The 23,924-nt window shown below is 36.6% G+C and overlaps 1 protein-coding gene across 2 annotated transcripts in view; it reads left to right on the top strand.

The window, feature by feature from the left end:
* MAN2A1 (mannosidase alpha class 2A member 1) overlaps positions 1-23,924 on the top strand; it is a 119,733-nt gene that overhangs the window by 34,471 nt on the left and 61,338 nt on the right. For both annotated transcript variants that reach the window (XM_003643046.5, XM_046905798.1), the window contains exons 5-9: positions 1,044-1,171; positions 4,452-4,625; positions 6,700-6,886; positions 13,040-13,217; positions 17,310-17,512. In XM_003643046.5, the coding sequence (XP_003643094.2) occupies positions 1,044-1,171; positions 4,452-4,625; positions 6,700-6,886; positions 13,040-13,217; positions 17,310-17,512 (870 nt within the window). The remainder of the gene's footprint in view (positions 1-1,043; positions 1,172-4,451; positions 4,626-6,699; positions 6,887-13,039; positions 13,218-17,309; positions 17,513-23,924) is intronic.

The following is a 23,924-nucleotide window of genomic DNA, read 5'->3' as shown; positions in this document are numbered from 1 at the left end:
CCTTGATAAATATAAGGATCTAGTTTAGAGTTTTGAAAAACAGGTGTTTAATTTTTAATGTGCTTTGCTTTAAGACTGAATCTAGCCGTCCATAGCTCACCTCTGTGATGCTCTTCTGCTCATAGTCCTGCTTCAAGGTGCATGGGGTGCAGTATACGTTAGGGTTATGAAAGCCTCACAGCTGCAAAGTTTATGCAAACCTGAAAACCTTGAAAATGACATGTAAATAATTTTTAAAAATATTTTTCTAATGCATGAATATATGCATGAGTCCTTTTTTGAGATTAAAGAAATACTTTGGAACACTATAACAGGCAAATGAAGTTAAGGAACTACATGCTTTCTTCAAGGAAATTAGATATTAGTTTAAAGTGGTACAACAGTTAGGGAAACTGCACTGGTGACTTTATTGCATGAATTACAATACTGTATTATTTGTATTAGATTATTTTAACAGTTACATGCTAGCATACAATAGTAAGACTAAATTACAGAGACAGTCTTATGCTGGAAGCATGATCATTCTATTCAGTGACATCTTAATAGGGAAACTGGATCATCTTGTTTTGTGTTTTAAGAATGCATTTTAATGAGTGAGATATTCTGGAGCCTTTATATGTATAATTAACTTTGAAGCTTTATTAAGCTCTCTAAAACAATAAAAAGAATAGTAGATCAAGGATGGGAGACATTAGTAGCACTTTAAATGTGGCATCTTGCTCAGTTGACCTCTAGCACCATGACATGGTGCACTATTTTAGTTCTGTAATCTATGCATGAAATAGCTTATTTCCTGACTTGAAAAGAAAAAAAAAAATTGCAGTAGAGCTGTAATTATTTTTGTACAGCGACATTAAGAAATTCGGTTTATGTATTCATTTGTTCACTGTTTGATTAAAAAAATATATAGTCCAGTGATGGAAGGAGCGTAATTCAGATTTTGTCATTGTGTCCCTTATAAATACCTATTGGATATTCAGAAATTGATTTTAAAAGTGTATTTCCAGATGCAAGGTTTTGATCTCAATTTACATAATTTTCAGGTTAATAAAAGATGGGCAGTTTGAAATAGTAACAGGAGGATGGGTCATGCCTGATGAAGCTTCTGCTCATTACTTCTCTTTAATTGACCAACTCATAGAAGGACATCAGTGGCTAGAACGGAACTTGGGTATGTACACTGAACTAAAAGTTAACTGTGTTAATACAGCTTTTTGAAAAATATACCATGTGCGTAGAAGGCTTTGCTTGCTCTGCTTTCCGGAAGTATTAAGTCAGACCTTTGTAGTGAAAATCATAAGACAGATTCTAGAATTTGTAACTGCAGTTTGCAGATAAAACAAGAACAAAAAAACTTCCTAGATGAAGTGCACTTAAATAATGTTCTATCCTGATGTGTTTTAGTGGGCTTTTTAAGTGGTACTTTTGAAAATGAAGACAGACGTCTTTACGTTCTTTGAAAATTATTTGTTCTGTGTGTTTGGGTCTATTCTGCAGTCAGTATATTAATTGGACTTTTACATAAGATTATTAAGAAATAATCTTACTAGTAGTAGTAAAACCTAAATTTACTCTAATATCAAAATTGCAGTAAAAAAGTAAATAAAGACAACGCATTCATTTTCAGAACTTTGAGGAATTACTGCAGTAAGGTGTTTTTGGCTTACTTCCGTAAGAAGAGAGAACCCCTTCTACAGGGGAATTATTTAGTGATTTTAACCATAGTTTAACATTATCCTGTTTAATTAAATTATTTTGAAAATCTGTTTTACTATCGTAAAATCGCAGAATGGCTTGGGTTGGAAAGGACGTCAGAGATCATCTAGTTCCAACCCCCCCTTGCTGTGGGCAGGATGGCCAACCGCATGCTCAGACTCCCCAGGAATGCATCATGTCTGGGCTTGAACACCTCCAGGGCTGGGGCATCCATTACTTTTCTGGGCAGCCTATGCCAGTGCCCTGCCATATTCCAAGAATTTCTTCCTAATATCTAACCTAAAACTCTGTTCTTTCAGTTTAAATCTGTTGCCCCATGTCCTATCACTATCCACTTGTGGAAAAAAGTTGGTCCCCCTCCTATCTGTAAGCTCCTTTCAAGTATTGGAAGATAACAGCGAGGTCTTTCTGGAGCCTTCTCTTCTCCCAGTGAAACAATCTTAACTCCCTCAACCTTTCTTCATAGGGGAGGTGCTCAAGCCCTCTGGCCACCTTTGTCCGCTCCCTTCCACGGACCTGCTCCAAGAGCTCTGCATCCTTCTTGTATGGGGGCTCCAGGCCTGGATGCAGTGCTCCAGATGGGGCCTTACAAGGGCAGAGTAGAGGGGGACAGTCACCTTTGTCTACCTTCTAGCCACCCTTCTTTTGATGCAGCCCAGGTTACCATTGGCGTTTTCGATTGCAAGCATACACTGTCTCATGTCCATCTTTTCATCCATTAGGACTCTAAAGCTCTTCTCTGCAGGGCTGCTATCGAGGAGTTCATCTTCCAGTCTGTAATCATATCTGTGGTGGCCATGACCCAAGTGCAGTAACTTGCACTTGATCTTACTGAACCTCATTAGGTCCTCATGGGCCTACTTTTTAAGCCTGTCCTTATTCCTCTGGATGGTATCCCTTCTTTGTATTGTATTGACTGTACCACTCAACTTAGTGTCATCAGCAAAGGTGCTGGTGGTCAACTCAGTTTCATGATCTAAGTTGTTGATAAAGGTGTTGAAGAGCACTGATCCCAAGGTGGACCCTGCAGGACACCACTTGTGACCTGGATGTGGAGCCACTGACAACAACCCTCTGGCTACAACCATCCAGCCTTAAAATCCAACTTAGAGATAAGGAGATAGTGTGAGACCATGTCAAAGGCCTTGTACAAATCCAAATAGGTGATATCAGTTGCCCTTCCTTTGTCCACCAGTGCTGTCACTCCATCGTAGAAGGCCACGAGTTTGGTACAGTCTGCCCTTGGTGAAGCCATACTGGCTGTTTTGGATCTCCTGCTAATCCCTTATGTGCTTTAACATCTCTCCAGGAGGATCTGTCCCATGATCTTCACAGGCACACATGTGAGGCTACCTGGTCTGTAGTTCTCTTGGTTGTCTTTTCTGCCTCATCAGCACTCTCCCTTTCATCAAGTGGCCTGTGAGCACCAGGTGCCTTTTGTTAGTCCCATCCCTAGTTTTAACCAACAGACTCTCCAGCCTGTTCCTGACTGTTTCTCAGAGGCTGCTCCTCTGAGGTGTTCCCTGGCTCTGTCACTCAGCAGTACACCCCTGCCACCCAGCAGCTCTAGTTTAAAGCTCTGGTGATAAGCCCAGCCAGCTTGCTGCCTGGTATATTCTTGCCCTCCGCTGGTCTGTAATGACCTGTCCCACATCAACATAACCAGTTTATCGAGGGTGCATGTTAGATCATAGAGCGTTCAGTGTGACACTTTCGCCAGGATTTCAGTCCCAAACCGTGAGGATTAATGAGAACGCTAACTGCACTTCTGAACTCTTCAACATCTTCCCAATGAATATAAAGTCTTTTTTCGATATTTTTGTTTCCTGGTCACAAAATTGTGTAATCCAGTTGAAAGACCAGTAAGAAATAGTAGTTTCCTGGCTTTATCATACCTGGTCTCTTCTTGATGTCTCAAATGCAGGCCCCTGGCAGACAGCAATCCTCCCTAGAGCAGTCTTCCTTAAACTGCAATTTCCATAATTATGTCTCAAAATTAGGAGACTGGGGGTTGAAAGTGTACTATAGCAAAAAGATAATATACTCCCTACTGCTTGCTTGCTTGTTGTTTTTTTGTCTTTTTTTTTTTGAAGGTAAAAATGTATTCAAGGAGCCACACTGAAGAATTAGTTAAACAAGAGATGGATACAACTTCTTTATTTGCTATTATGAAATTAAATTAAATGGCAGTAGTAACCAGTATGATTCTAATGTTTGCCAGCCAAGTAAATTAATTCGTTTTGAAAGAAAAAATAGTCCCAAAGCAAATGTAGATTAAAATTATTTAAATTACACTGACTGAAAATTAAATAAGTTGCATCATGTTTTCATCTGTTTTCATCGGTTCATTTTCTTTCAACATTCCTTTCCAATTGTAACATCTGGAAATGACTTAAATGAGAAAGAAGTTTAATTATGTTTCCATGTAGAGATGTTTGAGACAAAATGAAAATAGTGTAACAATATAGGGTACTAATCTCAGTTTTTTAATGCAATTAGACGGACAGGTTTGCCTCTAGGATATTTGATTTTTTTCATAAGTAATTATCTGTGTAATTCTAGATAGTTAATTTCAAGGTGTGTTCTGCAGGAGGCTTAGTACTGAGCTGTGTATTTTCTTTTATCTTTGAGATTCTATATTTAATGGTCTGATTTGAACTTTGATATTGGTACATATTTCTTTGAGTGAACAGTAAGAATTTTTCATCCCCTTTAACTTTTTACCTTGTCAACAGGAGTAAAACCAAAGTCTGGTTGGGCAGTTGATCCCTTTGGGCATTCACCAACAATGGCCTATCTTCTGAAACGCGCAGGATTTTCAAATATGCTTATACAGAGAATTCATTATTCAGTTAAAAAATATTTTTCAGCTCAGAAGACACTAGAATTCTTTTGGAGACAGAACTGGGGTATGTGTTTTTCCTTTCTGTCAATGTATATTTTGTTTATATAGGGAAAATATGGAGATCACTTGAATAAATACTCTGGAAATCTTTACAGATAGGTTGTTTAGAGTAGTTAGTCTAGGTTTAAAAAAAAATACACTTGAAACTCCTTTAAAAAAGAAATAGGCTGTTATGTTTATTTGAGGATAGTTTTTGTAACAAAAAGGAAAAGTGAATACCTGAACATTATGGAAGGGAATAAAATATGAAAGCAGCAGTTTTTCTGTTGGTCATCTTATCGAACATCACTTTTGAATGTGTTTTTATTTCATTTTCCTTCTCTCATCTCTTTTACATAATATATAGGAAGGGGAAAAGTGTTTTATGCTTTTTTTAATGCTTTTTCCTATTTCCCACTTAAAAAATTGGAACAAAAGTTCACCTTCCTTTCAAGTATATAAAAAAGTATGCTTTTAGAATAAGTGTCATTGCTTTCTTATAAATTACATGTTACACAGTTTGAAAGGTTTCATAATTAATGTGGTCATTATATCTTAGAGAACTGATGTGTTTAAATGAATCTGCTTTTGCATATGAATCTTCTGTTTTGCTTCATACACTGTTCCAAGTCCTTATAACCTGTAAGGTGAAGGTGTGCAATCAAGTTTATTTTTTGCTTTTTTAAAATAAATTGATATGTCACTATTTTGTCAGTACAGAGTGTAACAAATTTGTTTTATACTTTCTATTGAAAGGTAGTGATGATTTTGAAGTTTTATGGTATCTGTATGTTGTTAATCAGAAACTGTAGTGAGAAAGGTACTCAGAGAAGGCAGTCTGCTGCGCAAACAAGCTTTTCCTGAGGAAGACATAAAACTGTGAAATAAATAGTCTTTTAGAAATGATGCAGAGTTTTTTTATTTTAATATTGGTATATGCCACTCATTTAATAGATGACTTATCTGACCTGGCCATTTAAAATGATTGCATGCATAAATCATGTGTATGGTAGTGGTGTAGTGTTTGGATTTCAGAAGAAGGCTTTTCAAAAGAGATCACAGGTCAAAGTTCAAAGCATGCTTATCTACCGTAATATGTAGTTGTAGTACCCGAGATGAAGATAACGGCTGTAGTTGAAAAGCAAATACATGTATTAGTGGATAATTGCCTTTTAAGTCATAACAAAGTAATACTAAAATAAGAGTATTTTAATTAAAGGTCTGAAGTGCAATGACAAAGACTTAAGGTTTTGAAGAGTGTTTAGTTATGTATTATTGACATATTTTTCTTAGGAGTTGGGTTCTTTGGCCCATCAGCAGCTGTCATCTGTTTTTAAGCTTAAAACAACTTAGTGCATAGTGAAGTGAACAGCATTTGGAAGTTTTGCCATGTGAGCAAATTTAGGGTTCATTTAAGATCTGAAAGAACTTGAGGTTCTCTTTGAAGTTAATTTTTGGAATACCTTCTTTTGAGAAGTTTGTATGCAGCTCTAATCCTAGTGGGATGAACTTTCTGACTAACTGGAAAATTTAAGAATTCAAAAGTGATCTCAAGCTTACATTAGAAGTATATGCACTTCTATTTACAAGTACCTGAAATCTATTTGACAAGTATGTGGAATCATACAGGTAATGTAATGAAGTCATGTGTTCCAGAAATCTAGATACTGCTGAAGCTCATCAACTCAGATGTGCTAAAGAGAATAATATCATATTTATTTATTCTGAGGGAGGCTATTGCATCTTTTCTTTATTTTTTGTGTAGTTTTTTTTGTTCACCTGAAGTACAAAAATATTTTTATTCACCACCTTAATTCTGGAAATAGTCAGCTTTATGTGAGTGGAAAAATCCCTAACGTTTTCTTAATATATTTCCAAGCCAGTTCATACTTTGTTGGGATTCCAATTGTGTTGGATCAGTTTTTAGCCTCTATTGTTATGTAAAACGTACACAGAACAGTTTCTGGTCTACATAGAATCCAGATATGGATATTCAAAGTAAGAAATTGTCTTGGTCTTGAATTGAGATAGTGGAACTGATTTCATTCTGGCAAATTAAGAATTTATAGTAAAGGCATGCTCTACTTATTTAATTCCAGATTTGGGATCCAGTACAGATATCCTTTGCCATATGATGCCTTTCTATAGCTATGATGTTCCTCATACTTGTGGTCCAGATCCAAAAATCTGCTGCCAGTTTGATTTCAAACGTCTTCCTGGAGGAAGAGTAAGCTGTCCATGGAGAGTTCCACCTGAAGCCATTCACTCTGGAAACATTCAGCACAGGTACAATTTTTTCATATTATGAAGGAAATAACTTCAAAACCAGACAAACGAAAAATTGTGCTGGTCTGAGATGATAACTATGATTAGCTTGGTGAGTTTATGTAGTTCTTAAGTTAAATATGTAGTGGGAAAATAATACCTAGTATTTGCTCTTAAGTCCAAAGTATAGTAGACAGTGAAGTTTGAAAATAGATGATATTTAATGGAGACACATTTCATTTCTTTTTTTTCCATTTCTCGTTATGTGAGTTTACAAGTTCTATAGGCTCTGGTAAACCATGGTTGTAGGCATGCTAAATTTTTTGTTTTCCTGTTCACTTGGGCTTTGCTGACAGCGTACTGCAAAACATCCTGTTAAACTTGTATGTATTTGGTAATGAAATAAGAAGAGAAAAAAAAACAAAAAACTTCAAATGTCTCTTGCAGAATGGCACTTCAGTTTATCTCACTGTTTCAAATACTTGCCCATTCTCTGCCCACACCCCACACCCCATTCACACTGGTTCTGAACCACCTCAGGGATCCAAACAGTTAAGTTGTTGTGGTTTACTGTTTTGTTTCCTGAGATTTTTTTTTTAGCTTTTTTTCGAAGTGATTAAATACAAAAATAAAGTGATGTTATATGTTGGTAGCACAAACCATAAAAAGAATTTTGAGATGCATCAACTTTTCTGATAGCAGTTTTATTTTTGAATGAAAGTTCTTTCCCTACCACTATTTACCTTTTTTACTTCATTTTCTTAAATACAGGTCAGAATTCTCAACTAATTTGATGCATCTAAGGATCTGTATTTGGTCAGGACTGTACTGGCAGTGTCACTGGACATTCACTGGTACAGCTCTAAACTATAAATATTATGCAAGTTGAAGTATGTAAGCGACTTTTGGGTGTGAGCGGGTTATTTAGCTTCCTCAGTATCAGAATAATGGTTTGTGGTCCTAGTTGCAGAAATTCTTTGAAACTTTCTAAAGTATATTTACAAAACAGAAAAAACTACAGTCATAGAGGTAGTACTGTGTATATTTATCAGATGTCTTTATTATTCTTTATTTTGTGTTTCTGTAGTTTTAACCACTTTGTGAGCCAAAGCCGTATTTCATAAGTTTTTTATAGTATTTAAGCTTATACTATAGAAAATGTGGAACATTGTTAGAGAGTTTATCTTATGGGAAGTGGAATCCAAGTTTACATTTGGAAAATTCTGATAAGTGTGTGCTGAATAACTGATGGAAGCAGCATGGAGAAAGAGAGCTTTCCTGATTTCTGACTAAATTTATGTAACGCTAATTGAGACTGGTTTAATTCCCCTAATTCTATATTTATTTTGAATATTCCAGTGTGACAGGGCTTTCAGTACAAAATCCAATTAGTAGACATGTAACATGTGGTTTACTGTAATTTTTTTGAATTCAAGATGGTTTGTCTCCTTCCAGTGGAAGACTTAAGGGATAGCAGGGATAGCATAGTTCAGTATTCTGCAACTGCAGTACAGTGAGATTTTCCCACGGTATATCCTCACAGTACTTGGCAATCTGTGGCCTAGATTTCCTAGTGTAAATGTTTCAAATGAAAACATGTACTGTGTCTTGTGCGTCCTGTTTAAAAACTAAAAATATTCAGATGCAATCCAGTTCACTTTTTCAAACAAAAAAATGAGCTGTTTTGATACTGTTAAGGGTTAAATTTCAGAGTTTTACATATCCATTTACTTTTCCTTTTTGAAACTAAATAAAACTGCTCAAGTTTTTTTTTTTTTTTTTTTTTTCAGAAAAACTGTATTCTGTGGTTCTGTTAACTGCTTTCAGGCCTTGTATAACATCTACGAGTACAAGAGAAGTCTATGGAGGTGTTCAAAATTATTGCAAATTGCTGAGTATGACAGATATTAAGAATAGCAGGGTGACTTGAAAGTTTTAGTCTAGATGCTGATGATTTAAAGAGAGCTACTGTCGTCAGAACTGTGATTTGTAACATTAAAAAAATTACATATATCACAACTGTCATTTTTAGAGCTAGAAATGATGACAGGAAAAAAGTAATTTTATTTGAAGGTAGGAAAATGAAAGGTGAAGGTGACGAGGGAGCGGTAGTTATGATAGAGTACAGATAAAAATTCTCAGTTATTGAGTGTTTTTCAGTAGTAAGGAAAAGCTTGTGTATATTTAGGTGCCTGTTACATAAAGAAAAATCTAGATTATATGACTTAATTTCTTGCCATAAATGTATGTACGATTGACAAATGGTTTAACAAATACTTGAAATGTGCAGGCTGTGAGGATAATATAGAGAGCCAGCTTGGAATGCAGTTTGAGGGGCTTTTTTTAAGTCTCAACTTATCTGGGAGCTTCCAAGATGCTACTTCTGCATAACAATTTAAATTAGACCTTGTGTAAGAAATAGTTCTTTCGTCTTGTTACATAGGATTGATAAAAGATGAGTGGCAAATATTTTGTGAAGGTATGATCAAGTTGAAGCACATGATGTCTCAGTATGGTCTCAAAAACGTAGTTTTCAGGAGATCATTGGCAAAGGTAGATGTATTCTGGTGTCTTAGCATGGACTTGCAACCGATTGGTAGACACTGTCTAAGGAGAAAGTGAAACTGACTCATTGTCTTGGTGTTCGGAGCCTGGCTTCTTTACAAAAGAAGCATAGGAATTTCCACTTCAATAGTGTAGTTTCAAATAACTCCATTAAAATACAGGAAATACTGGTTTTCTAGAGAATGCTAGAGGTATTACTCGTATTTAAAGACAATATTGGAATTTTGTAGAAAACAAACTTTTCTGATTAGGCCCCTGTAACAAGTTTTGCAGTTCTTTATGAAGAAGAGATATGAGAAGTACAGGAGTAATTGACAAATCTGTATGTCAAAAGCTTTGCAAGGCAAAGGTCAGTAGCACAGTCATATCTCTCATGTCTGGTTTGCTTCTTGAGTCTGAAAAAAATATGGGAGATCTATACTACATGGACCTGTATAAAGTAGTATTTGATACATAAAGTTTAGAGGCAGGGTTTACATCATTGACCTTTAATCAATGCTAGAATTGCAATTAGATTGATGAAAGACATCTCAAATATTCAGATGGCATTGCTTTTTATTTCAATACTGTTCCGTTTTTACGTGCATTCTAAAGAAATATTTGATTGAGAACTTAAGACTAGTAGCTGTTGGATTTATAGTTGCCCTGGAAGTTAATTGGGATTAAAACAAGGAATGAGAGACAGCCTAATTGAAAGCCTCTCCTTTTAAAATTACACCTCAGAACAGCATTGGTTATAAAGGGTGTAAATGCCTAGTCTTTCAACTGTACCCTCATTCATCTATATATTGAAGTTCTAGCTTTTGAGCAAACAAGTTGTTCCTGAGTTAAAAGATTAGTCATACTTGCAAGAAAATACAGCTTTTTTTTCCTTTCCTTGAATGGAAATGAGTTGTTTTGTTTGAGGAAGTATAGCTTGTTTTGATCAATGTCTCTTTCCCATCTATAGATAGAGGAAAGAATTAGAACTGCAAAAATGTACACTCAGTACTCTACTGGCATGGAAAATGGGCTTTCTTTCTCTTTCCCTACTGCTCAGAAGCCACTTTGGTCCTTTTCCTTCTTCTCAGCTTTTTCCTTCTTATAGTTGGTGACAGTGCTCAGTGTGGAACTGGCGAGTAGAATTAAACTGCTTATGTGGCATTGGTGTTTGCATTTGATCTCAGATTCTTGAGGTTGGCAGCCTAGCAGGGAGTACTTACCATGCATAAAGATCTCTTTCACAAAATCATCTGAATAGCAAATTGCAGATCAACCAACTGGTTTTGTTTTCTAGTTGAGATTATAGAGTGAAGAGTGAGACCCTGGTGCTTTATGTGCTGTATGGACTTAAGTCATGACTTCACAGTCCCCTGTTACCAACCTGTCATATTGGAATAGCTATTAGCTGCTGCATAATTTCTTGTAATTTCCGCAGATAGGTGGCTGCTGCTCCTCCTTTGATAATAGCAGGAAAACCATCCTTGTCAATTGTTTTTATTGTTGATGTTATTACTGACTTGGCTTATTAATTTTTATATTGATATATTGAGAAGTGCATTATGTGTGTTGTCAACAATTACAGGATTTTTTAACTGTTTAAGAAGCCAGTAAAATGATGTTGTTGCTGGTATAGTATAGCCATTATTACATGACTAGAAAAAGTTTATCATGACTAATCCATATGGTTTTCACATTTTTATTCATTTATTCACATTTATAGAATAAATGTATCTCAAAGTCTACCTAATATCTTGCTGAGGGACGAGAAAGTTAAAGTCATTTTGAATCTGTTTGTTTTTTTCTATGAAAGTATTTTTCATCTTCTGCAAGTTCTGCCTGCAGGGTTTTGATGGCTTTCTCACTGCTGCCTGTGACAGTGATTTAGGAACTTATTAGAGAGCAACTTCTCCTGAAACAGAGTTTTTAGTAGAAGATATACTTGACATATTACATCAGATTTTTCATTGGTACCTTGTAATGGAACTAGTTTGAAACTAGTTTGCACTGGATCCCACTGCTCCCCTAAAACTATCCAGGTATCTGATAGGTAAAAGTACTTTGAGGTAATGGCAAATAACACTAATGAATTCTACAGTGAATTTGGAGAAAAAACAAACAAGCAAAAAAAGTACAGGAAGACACTGAGGAGAGATAACAAAGACAGATACACCAGTAACTTACCTTTTCTTAAGTCATGTACTTTTGAAGAGGCTCTAAAACATTTTTCTAACAATAGGGTCTAATGGAAAACTGTCTGGCTTCTTATAAGACAGAATTACCAAATTTTCTGTTGTGTCAGTCGTTGTATTTGCTTTATGAGAAGGAAGACTTCACATTTAAATCAGTATTCCCTTGAATGTCATGGAAAATATTAATACTTGGTAATATTGATAAATATTTGGTAATCTGAGCTAAAGGTATGCTGTAGTAAAGATGGGAGGCAGGAGCAGAGTTGTTAGTTGTTTTTGATCTCATGTTGGCAGAACTGTAGCTGTTCAACTGAAGGTTTTGTGCTGATGTCTTTCTCCCATCGCTATACATTCAGATGTGTCTACTCAATACTTAAAAAATTGGATAAGAAAATGGACAAACACTGACTTGTTGATCAGATAAGGGTTTATGGATTTCAAAGGCATTGAATGCGTTTCAGATCTTACAGAAATATTTATATTTTGAGAACAAATTCAGAGTAGATGATGGCAGAACATCTGTTAAAATTCTGAGAGAAAAATTATTAGAATCCCGAGTTAGCTGCTATTATCAATTTAAAACTTCATCTCATTCCTATTTCTATTCTCTCCTATTTGTTATTATAATTTGTACTCCCTAATAAAATTATTTCCACATCTTTAATTAAAGAGGATAAAAATCTGAAGATTTTGGTATTGACTTTTTCAATAACCCAGACTTCATACTTGTAACTCCTAGTATTCTTGATCTGCTTAATGACAGAAACATATTTTCCTTGTCAAAGCACTGAGTAGATGTCAAAGGAGAATTTCACTGCTTTTTCCTTTTCTTTTTTAAAATTGTTTGGTTTAGTGGTTTTTTTTAAGGCTGTTTTTGAGGTTAAGAGGGTGTGACTCTAAGACAGCAAAGAAGTTGGCTGAAGGGGAAACAGTGGTTATTAACAGTGGTCTTCCAAAAGAAATCTTTTTTGCAAGGCTGAAGTTCCTCCAATATTTAATTATGGGCAGTTATTCTGTCAAGGATGTGGAGGTATGAAGTAAGGTGTCTGAGTGAATTACAGGAGAGGATGAGAAGAGCTTGCTTATTATTTTAAATAGGGGCTGGAAAGGATTAGGGTTGTTATCTAAGTATAAAGCTGGTAATTTAATCTGTTAGTTCTGACACAGGAGCAAACTGATGCAGACTAACCTGTTTCAGTCTGCAAACTACTGTTTAAGGTCTTGATAAGCTTTTTGGAAGACTTAATTAGCACTGTTTTGGCAGCACAGTTGGTTGAATGTGGTGCCTCAGTAGAGGCAATTGCATCTAGCTTTTAGTTACAAAGTGAAACAGTGTGTTGTATGTCTTTTTTAGGGTCACCCTAACGCATAGCTTGATGTCAAATAATTGTTTCAAACACTAATCTCTATTCTGTTTTCTGAATTATATTTTTTTAAGGGCTTGGATGATTTTAGATCAATACAGAAAGAAGTCAAAGCTTTTCCGTACTAAAGTTCTGTTGGCTCCACTAGGGGATGATTTCCGTTATGCTGAGAGCTCAGAATGGGATCAGCAGTACCAGAATTATCAGAAGTTGTTTGATTATATGAATACACATCCTGAATTTCATGTTAAGGTAAATACAAACCTTCTTCATGTTTGTGGAAAAAACTTTCTCAGTATTCTGAAATACGGCGGTAGAACAGTAGTTTCAAAGCAAAACATTCCCAGTAATACTACCTGCTTGAAAATTCTAAGTAATATTCAAACTTAATTACTTTTATTTCACAGGGTTCAAGTTTTGTTTTTTTTTTTTAAGGCTCACAGGATTTGTCTTTGTTATTTGAAATGATTGTTTGTATTTTCTTACTGAAAGTTCAGGAAACTTATGTCAGTATGTTTGCTCCTCTTGTTTTTATGTCCTATGGTGGTATTAAACAAACAAAAAAAAAGTGAACTGAAAGGAGATTGCTTGCACATTTTTACTATTAAAATACTGTTCAATACAGTAAAATCTGATTAAACTGACTACAGAAGTAGTGAATTATCAGATGAGATTATCTGTATTCAGGTGATAGTATCCTTATTCTTTCATTCTACTTTGTAAACTGTGTACTTCAAAGTCTTCTACAGTATATGCTTTCTGAATTCTGTTACCTTTTCATCACCTCTCAGCATGGGAATAAGAGGTAGTGGAGCACAATCTTGGTTTTTCTTGTGTATGAAGTGAGAGCACTATTTTTTTTCCCAATATTTAGCCTTTTTAAACCTGGTCTACCTTTTTCACTTCTTTTTCAGTTTGTGTGTACAGTATATACCCTACCTTCTCTCAAATCTCCCTTATTACCCTAATCCTGCAGATTTGAGTAGTGCATTAGTTCTTCCTGCTGGCTTCTTGACTAGTATTCTGTGTAAAAAGGATGATTTGTTGGGCTCACAGCTTGTCTGAAAGCTGAATTTCAGCATCTGTCTCCTATGAGGTATGGATGACATGACAAATGTGACTGTTTACTGTGGGAAGGGGATAGAACTGGAAATATTCTTTGGTCATCTTGCAATCACTGGCTTTACTAGACTGAGCAAGTCGTTACTCTTTATGCATTAACAGCATTAGGCTTTCTGTTGTCTCATTTCCTCTTAATCAGATCTATGCAAAGTCATCAGTGGAGCAAAAACTGTGGGCTCCGCCTCTGATATTGTTCTTCAAGGACCATTTCTGTAAGACTCTGCTCAAGGGTCTGCTATTACAGTTTCTAGGAGTCTGCTCCATTAGCCCTTGCTTGTCCACCTGGATTAATGCCTTGGGAACTACAAGAAGTAACACGCTCTTTTTCTGGCTTTTAAAACTTGCACACAAAAATAAATTTAATACTCACATTTATCTGGAGTACTGTGTCCAGGCCTGGGGCCCCCAGCACAAGAAAGCACATGGAGCTCTTGGAGTGGGTACAGAGGAGGGCTGCTAAGATGCTCAGAGGGCTGGAGCACCTCTCTCTATGAGGAAAGGCTGAGGGAACTGTGCTTGTTTAGCTGGAGAAGCTAACTGGGCTTGTTTAGCTCTGGGGAGACCTCATTGTGCCCTTCCAGAACTTGAAGGGAGCATATAAACTGGAAGGGGAATGGCTGTTTACGAGGGTGGATAGTGACAGGACAAGGGGAAATGGTTTTAAACTAAGAGGAGATTCAGGTTAGATACAAGGAGGAAGTTTTTCACACAGAGGGTGGTGACACACTTGCCCAGGGAGATTGTGGATGCCTCTTCCCTGGAGTCATTCAAGGCCAGGCTGGATGTGGTTCTGGGCAGCCTGGTCTAGTGGTTGGTGACCCTGCACATAGCTGGGGAGTTGAAATTAGATGATCATTGTGGTCCTTCTCAACCCAGGCCATTTTATGATTCTATGATTCAAACAATTGGTACCTAACTGCTTTGTTTAGATGCAGCGCTATTAGCCCTACATTCCACCTCCTTGTTTATTTACTTTTTTGCTTCTTTCCTTTTTTTTCCTTTTTTAATATGTTGGTGTCATTTATGCTTGGAAATGTGACCTTATCAGCAGAACTAGCACCCTGCACCCTCTGCTGCACCTTCCCAAGTGAACATAAACCCTGCAGTCAAGTAAAAGGTCATGGTCATCCTAAGAACCTAGAGTGAATAGAGAGTTCACCTTCGTGCCATCAAAGCTCTGATAACTAGGATTTTAGTGATTGTATGAGGTACTGTCTAGTCTGCCTTTTTACTCCTCAAGCTTGCAGGTTCTGTCTTTTGATCATGTGTAGATCACAGAATCACAGAGTGGCCTGTGTTGGAAGGGACCTCAAGGATCATGAATCTCCAACCCCCCTGCCAGGCAGGGCCACCAACTTCCCCGTTTACTAGGCCAGGTTGCCCAGGGCCCCATCCAATCTGGCCTTGAACACCTCCAGGGACGGGGCATCTACAACCTCTCTGGGCAGCCCATTCCAGCACCTCACCACTCTCCTGGTAAAGAACTTCCCCCTAACATCCAACCTAAATCTTCCCTCTTTCAACTTAAACTGTTCCCCCTTGTCCTGCTGTTATCTACCCTTTCAAAGAGTTTACTCCCTTCTTGTTTATAGGCTTCCTTCAGGTTCTGAAAGGTTGCAGTGAGGTCACTCCGCAGCCTTCTCTTTTCCAGGCTGAATAAACCCAGCTCCCTCAGCCTTCATGTCTTTGTAGAGGAGGTGCTCCAGCCCCCTGATCATCTTCGTGGCCCTCCTGTGGACCCTCTCCAACAGCTCTGTCTTTCTTGTACTGGGGGCTCCATACCTGGACGCAGTACTCCAGATGGCGCCTCACAAGAGCTGAGTAGAGAAGGACAATCACCTCCCTGTCCCTGCTGGCCACACCTCTCATGATGGAGCCCAGGATACCATTTGCTTTCTGAGCTGCAAGAGCATACTGCTGGCTCATGTTAAGTTTGTCATCCATCTGGATCCCAGGTCCTTCTCTGCAGTGCTGCTCTCAAGGACTGCTCCTTCCAGTCTGTATAGATGCCTGGGGTTCCTCCGGCCCAAGTGCAAAACCCTGCACTTTGCTGTGTTGAACCTCATTAGGTTCACCCAGACCCACCTTTCAAGTCTGTCAGGGTCCCTCTGAATTGCATCCCTTCCTTCCTCTGTGTTGACCGCACCACTCAGCTTGGTGTCGTTAGCAAATTTGTTGATGGTGGACTCAATTCTATCGTCGATGTCATTGATAAAGATGTTAAAGAGCACTGGTCCCAAGACAGTCCCCTGGGGGACTCAGCTCGTTACCGGCCTCCACCTGGACATGGAACCATTGATCACCACCCTCTGTCTGCGGCCTTTCAACCAATTTCTTATCCAACGAGTGGTCCACCCAACAAATCCACATCCCTCCAAACTGGAGATAGGGATGTGGTGGGGGACCATGTCAAAGGCCGTGGTCAAGTCCAGGTAAATGACATCGGTCACCTTCCCCACATCCACCAATGCCGTCACTTCATCATAGAAGGCCACAAGATGGGTTAAGCATGACCTCCCCCTGGTGAAGCCGTGCTGGCTGTCTCGGATCACACGCTCATTCCTCACGTGATCGAGCATGTCATCCAGGAGAGTCTGTTCCATGGCACAGAGGTGAGACTCACCGGTCTGTAGTTCCCTGGGTCCTCCTTGCTCCCTTCCTTGTAAATGGGAGCGACGTAACCCTTCCTCCAGTCATCTGGGACCTCGCCTGACAGCCACTGGCAGACAGATCTCAATAAACAATTTCTTTAAATGTACATTAAAAAAATAACAACCTGTTGACATTCATTTTTTATTTTCTGATCAGCAGTCACCTGGAGTTCTACGTATGGTATAGATTCTAGATTTTGGTGTATTACATTTAGTTTCTTGTTTAGTCCAGGTGTCAATTTAGATAATACTGAGGAAATACTTTGCTCATATATTAGACTTACACAGGAGAATACTTTTACTCCTTTTTGAGAATTAGCTTGTATTTTGGATATTAATGCATACTTAAAATGGAAAAAAACTTTTTCATATTTCTTGAACATGAAATTCATGAAGAAGTTTTGAAAGAATCGTTACCCTTGTCTGAAAAGCGTGCATAGAAAGTTTATATCTTAGATTTCTGTTACAATTCTTCTTGAAAACTGACATATTCCTGGAATGTGTGTGTATCATTCTCTTCATATGTCTAAATAAAGAAATTGGAACTATAGTCATTTTAATTTTCTTCCAGGCCCAGTTTGGAACTTTATCAGATTACTTTGAAGCTCTTCGCAAAGAAAGTAATTTGGGTGAAGGAAGCAGCAGCCCACTTTTCCCTGTATTAAGTGGAGACTTTTTCACCTATGCGGACAGGGATCATCATTACTGGAGTGGATATTTTACATCACGACCCTTCTATAAACGACTGGATAGAGTCTTGGAATCCCACTTACGGTAAATATTGTTGTCCAAGAAATATATAGCATGTCATTTAATATGTGAGAGAGGTGAATGTGTAAACAGGTGCGTTGGATAGGTGGAAAACTAATTGGAAATCTGTGTTTTAAATTTAGTTACAGGGAGGATAGCGCAGTAGCCTCCCAGTGGTTAGTAATGATGATTAGTCAATATACCTGAAATTTCATCAGTCCACAGAAATAGTGATATTTTTTTTGATCTAAACAAGTAATTTACTCTTATGTACCATTCAAGTGACCATCAAGTCCTGCATCCATAAAAAATAGCAGGTAGCATGGTTTTTATTTCTGTATTGGATCTGGATAAGTGACAAGTAAGCCCTTCCTCAGTTTTGGAAGGATTTCAGAGGCAGCTTAGAAGTAGTCAAGATCATCATGTTACCTCAGACTGTCAGGATTGCCTTGATGTGATATGTATTTGTGTCCTTTTTTAAAAGAAAAGTAATTAATGCTCTATCAACATGGTAATTAAATGATTTTCCTTTGTGGTAGCTATGGATCAAATGCATTGCAGAAAGACTACACTGTACTGATGGCTCCAAAAACATATTTTGTATGGGATGTGAATTTGTGACTTGTCTATTCCCAGAACTTGAGGATTCTGATTCTAAGGGTGACTCTTTAAAGGATGCTTTCTCAAAGGATTTTTTTGTTGTTGTTGTCTTCTGGAAGGACCTTTTGGAGTATAGGTGTTGGAGTGAAGCCTCTTTGTGTGGGTCAGACCCTTTTGAGCTGTAGAAAATCTGTACAGTGATAGATGATCTTTAAAGTATTTCTGATTACATTTTTTTTTTTGTGTTGTAATGGCAGTGGTGGAGGGAGCAAGAAAGATGTAATATATAGGATTTCAGAGAATCTAAAATCTGCTAAAGTGTAAGTGAATAGAAGAAGTTAAAAAGTTTCATGAATTTCAAAGTAGTGAGGAAGGAAACTGAAGACAGCCAGCAAGGAGGAGAAAAAGAAGACCAAAGTTGTAAGGAATGGCAAAAAGCAAGGAGAGGTTCCCTTAGCAGGATAATGTGAAAATACTATAGTAAAGATGAGGAAATTACTTCTGTAATATTTTGGTTTTGGAAAATTATCAATGCATATACCTAAAGCTCATCAAAATGATGCTCTTTTTTCATGTTTCATACAGTCTCAATGCTGAAATGTTTTCAGTATTGGCTTAGTATTTTCTTATTAATTGTGTCATATAGCAGTTGTGTACCTGATCATCAGCTGTTCTGAGTCTTGCACTTCCTGTTGTGGAAGCATCTTATTCTTTATGCTGCTTTTTGAAATGTTTTCTTGCACAGTTTTGTTTTTTTTTTAAATTCTCATTGAAAATATCTTTTTATCTGTTTATGGACTCATTTTTCAAAACTGAAACAGTCTTGTTGAAATGTAAGGACGTGAGTCAAAACAATTTTAGTAGGATATGGTGTGCTTGCAAGGAGTATTCATGATATAATTAGATTCCTATTTTAGCTCCACTTATCTGGGATTTTCTTTATTATTTGTACAAGTCATTTTAAGAGTGTTTTGCGGTGTTAATTCTATTGTCAGAAAATAGTTACACTTGATTAAATGCAAACTTACTGCGAAGAGGCAATTAGAAATTGAGATATCTGGCTAAGGTTTCTCAAGAACAGTAGCAGGTCAGGGGTAATTAAATGTCTTCAAGCCTTTTTCATCACGCCACCCCAGCAGTAAAATATATATATATATATATATATATATATATATATAACCTTCCTCTCTCTCCTTCATTTTATAAGTTTGTTCATTTAAAAATTATGAAATAGTTCAGTTCCAAGAGATCTGCAATGATCATCAGGTCAAACTGCCTGACTGTTCAGGTCTAACCAAAACTTAAAGCACAATAGAATAATTGAGGGCATTTTCCAAATGTTTCCTGAACACTGAGAGGCGTGGAGCATCAACTGTCTCTCTAGGAAGCTTCTTCCAGTGGTTGACTACCCTCATGGTAAAGAAATTTTCCTAATGCTGAGTCTGATACCTCCTCGCGGTGCAGCTTTGTGCTGGTTCCATCCTGACATCAATTCCCAGGAGCAGAGCCCTGCATCTGCCTGTGCTTCCCTTTCTCAGCTTGCTGCAGTGAGCAGTGAGGTCACATCTTGGCCTGCTCTTCACCAAACTGGACAGCCCAATGTCTTCAGCCTCTCCTCACAGGACACGCCTCCCATCCTTGATAACAGATTTGTGTGTACATCTGTCTGTCTACCTATCTATCTTAGCTGGGTATATACACCACCCAGCTATCACTTCAGTTCTGTGGTCCAAGGGTGGAGGGTCAACAAAGGTTAAATGTGCATGCTCACCTTTATATACTTTAGTTGCTCCAGCTTTCCCACATCTGCATCGATCGGTGTTCTACAAGATTCAGGAGTCTTCAGCAAGTGTCTGTGGTGATCAACTAGGCAGAGTGCCCCGTAGAGTTCTTGACCTCTATTTGACCCTGTCCCTGCTCATGCTGCATTGGAGACTTGGTGTTACATGAGGAGGCTCCAGCCTTTGATAAGGCCCACTAACTCCAGCCTCTTCCGCACTGCAGAGCCTGAGTTATGTGCTTTGAGACCAGGCCCTGCAAGCTGTACTTAGGTTTTCTTTAGGAAGGCCTTGACAACAGTAAAACATGCACAGAAGTAGAAATAAAGGTTGAGATAAGTACTGTTTTTAATTAGTATGTTATTAGTAATTAAAACAGTATTTTTATTAATGATTTATTAATATTTATTATTAAATGGATTTATTAATGTTAGACAAAAATTCTGCATCCCAATACATTGTCTTGCACACCTTTTAATACATGTACAACTTTAGAGGTGTATAGGCTTAAAGTCTGAGATTGGAAAGTATAAAACAAAAAGCTCTCCTTGTTTTTTTTTCTTGAGATTACTGCTTCTCTTTCCTTAACTGTATAAGCATTCAGGAAAAAAGTGTTCTGTCCAGGTCTGCAGACTACAGCATTGCTAGCAATGTAGCAAAATAGCAAATTGATAGAAGCTCACAATTTAAAAACTGTGAGCTTGGTTTTACAAAAGCATTATTATGCCAGGCCTGAGCTGGAAAAAACGTCTTTGTATGTTACCATGTTATGTTGATAGTTTAACTTATGTGAAAGTATTTTGAAAGGTTTTGTGAAGCAGGTAAGTTCTACTTCATTTATAACTATTATGAATATTATAGAAAGGCACATGAATTGCTATTCTTCTGTTAAAGTTCTCATGTAGTACTCAGTCCCAGGATGTGTGTGCATATGTGTATATATACAAAACAACTTACTTTATTCTATGGTCTTAAATATTCTTACATTCCAGAAGTTTTCTGTATATCTTTAATTCTTAACTCCTTATCTCCATGTTTGCATTTTCTGGATCCACAAAAGCTTGGTGTTCTAGAGATTTATATTAAGTAATCATATCTTTGTATTCTGTTAGCACTTTAATTGGATTTAAAGCACTTTTCATAAGGTGAAAAAGATAAAGCTATAGACCTGTATATACCAATTTGCTTTTCTTTGGTGAACTATTACCACATAGCTTCTGGCATCCTTATTTCTGTAGCCCTACCAGTATATTAGGTGCTATGGGACCCAGAATTATAGTCCCTTCTACATTCTTACCCTTCCTGGAAATAGTATTTTGCTGTCTGATCCTAGACTGTGAAGTGAGAGTTGTATTCCAAGAAAGCGGCTTTACAGCATAGGTTTGGTAGTCTTATTACCGGGACCTGTGGTCAAAGCCTGTTGAGTTTAACAGATGTTTACTAGTTCACTTTTACTTACTAGGTAAAATGAAGAAGGTGAAGAGAGCTAGGAATAGTTCATATTTGACCTTTTGTATTGATCACTGCAAGACCTTTACTGCCATGCTTTTTTGTATGTTTTTGATGAACGAAAAAGCTTAATATTTTGTTTGTTGGTAGTTAAATGTCTGCAGTTCAGGCAAATTTTTTGAGAGAAAATAATTACTTGATCAGTCTTCTGCCTTCTGTGAAAAAGGCTTAAAAATATTATTCAGATCGGATGGTATCAGTCTCAGTAATTATCTCTTTCTACCATGAAAAATTGTCAACCTCTGTAAGATATTTTCCGTATGTTATTTCTTTGTGAGAAATGAAGACTTGGGGAAGAAAATCAGGTCAGAAGTCTCCATTTTCACTTGTCAGATAATTATTTTAGATTTTGCAGAGTAGTTTTAAACAGTAGATTTAATCTTTATTATGCTCAGCTGAGCTTTTTTTTTTAAAAATGTTTTGCTAGCACTGCTCAACATCTCTTAGTAATCTGTAGCCTGCAACACAGTTGGAACTTCTAGAATAGATTGTGAAACAAACATGTATCTAATCGTTGATTTGAGCTTCCTTAAGTGTTTTACTCTTTTGATGTTGGAGGTAGTTTTTCTTAAAACTTAGCAGAATGTAGCAACTACTCAGCTTTTAAAATTAGACATATTAAGTGTACAGGCTAAAATATGTCAAAGCTTGCCATTTGCAGAAATCTTAAATAGTAACACATTGTCTTTATTAAAAATGTAGGAAGTTGAAATTGAAATGCAAAATTTTGTAATACTTTATATCCAAGTGCAATATGCAGGTGAAATTGTGACTTGATATTTTCATATTAGAATACTGAAAAAGTCTGTGAAAATTCAGTTCTGGCAGATGGAATAAAAATAACTGTTTGGGTATTTGACAGTTTAACTCAAGTAAAATACCTACTGAGATTTGAAATGGTTCGTGTGGTCTAATAAAAATTGGACCAAGAATAAAATGTCTAGTTTTAACTTCCTTTTATATAAAAAATATCTTTTTCTGTGCTAAAAGAAAGCCCTTTTAAAAGCTTTTCTGAACATTTAATCAGAACTTGAAATGCTGCAAGTGTTGTGCTAAGGCATTTAAAAAATACAAAAGTATGATTTTCATAGGAATGTTTTATTTTTTAGTTTAATTTCATTATAAATAGTAAGCTAATGAGAACTGATCTATCATAAGTATCTTTCTTCTTAAATGAAAACAGCCTAGTTTAACACTGATAGTTGGCAAAATTCATTGCCTGAGATTCACGTTTGTTATGATGGATTAAGGATTTAATTTCATTTTAGCTTTATCATAGCTTTATTCTTCTCAAACATTTCATGTGTAGCTCCTTTATTCATCTTTGTTTTTCACTAGTTATGCTGCTGTTTTGTGTGAATTGCTTTCGAGTTTATTTTTGGTATTTACAACTTTACACTGTTAAAATATTTATCCATGTAAGAGTGTAGGTTAACTTCAACACCTGCAAAAGCTGCTAAATATACAGATGAATCTAAACTAAACTTTTGTTCATAAGAATTTAACCAAAGCATGTTGGCTCTTGTATCTGGACAAGTTTTCATCCTTCTATAGCCTCTGTGTATGGCATGTAAGAACAAGATGTATAAATGCTTGTACAGATAGCTAGAAAAGGCCACATTTTGAGAGTTCAGAAACTCTTGGTGAAATCATTTACTTTCATTTATTTAGGTTATGTATAAAGTGAACCTAAAGGTAAAATGGGTATTATCTTTGAGAAATCAGTCAATTAATACTTGGTTTATTCAGTGTTCTGTCAAGTATAATTACGGATTAAAATTACAATAAACTGGGTGATTAAGTAACTCTTTTAGTCATGCTTCTAATATGCTGTGGTTTGAAATAGTAGTGAGAAATATCAAGGCTTTATATGACTTCCATAGGGAGATTTTTGAAAGATGTAAATTCTTGATTCTAAGTTTTATATGATAGAGTATTACTATTGGTTTCTCATCTGGGTGTCTTTCTTCTTAGACCATTGAACCATTCTACTGTTTAAAATAACATATACTTGAAAGGAAAAATCTGTATCTAAAAGACTGATCTATTAGTTAGATCTGTAAAGCAGAATCACATATTTTTCTGAAAGGCAGAAGAGTTCAAAGTGTTCTTTCTAGAGAAAAGTGGCTAAGTCCATTAAAAAGAGAGGTAAATCTTTCAAACAGATTTTATCCAGGGTTTTACATTTGTATCAATAATGTGCCATTTTGCCTTTTTTTTCCACTTTACATCAGTAGTACCTAGCTTCTTGGTTTCCTTAAATGGGTGGAAAGTTCATTTTTAAAACAGAACCGTAATATTTTAGGAAAAGGAGATAGGAAAAATGACGTCTTTGTTAGGTATTCAGAATGACTGGCAATATTCGTATTTTTGTAAAACAAATTCATACTCTCATGAAACTAGTTGAAACCTAAGGATGATTTAGTGCTAGAAGATTTAGCATAAGAAATTGGATAGAAGGGCTTTTCACTGTGTTCAATCTAAGATTTTTTTTGTATCCAGAGTTCCTACATATCAGATGACTATTTAATGTGGATGTATTATGTAAG

The sequence above is a fragment of the Gallus gallus genome, chromosome Z (genome assembly GCF_016699485.2).
Source record: "Gallus gallus isolate bGalGal1 chromosome Z, bGalGal1.mat.broiler.GRCg7b, whole genome shotgun sequence".
In the NCBI taxonomy this organism is placed as follows: Eukaryota; Metazoa; Chordata; class Aves; order Galliformes; family Phasianidae; genus Gallus; species Gallus gallus.
The sequence above is the reverse complement of the archived record's forward strand: the minus strand, read 5'-3'. Positions and strand labels throughout refer to the sequence as shown.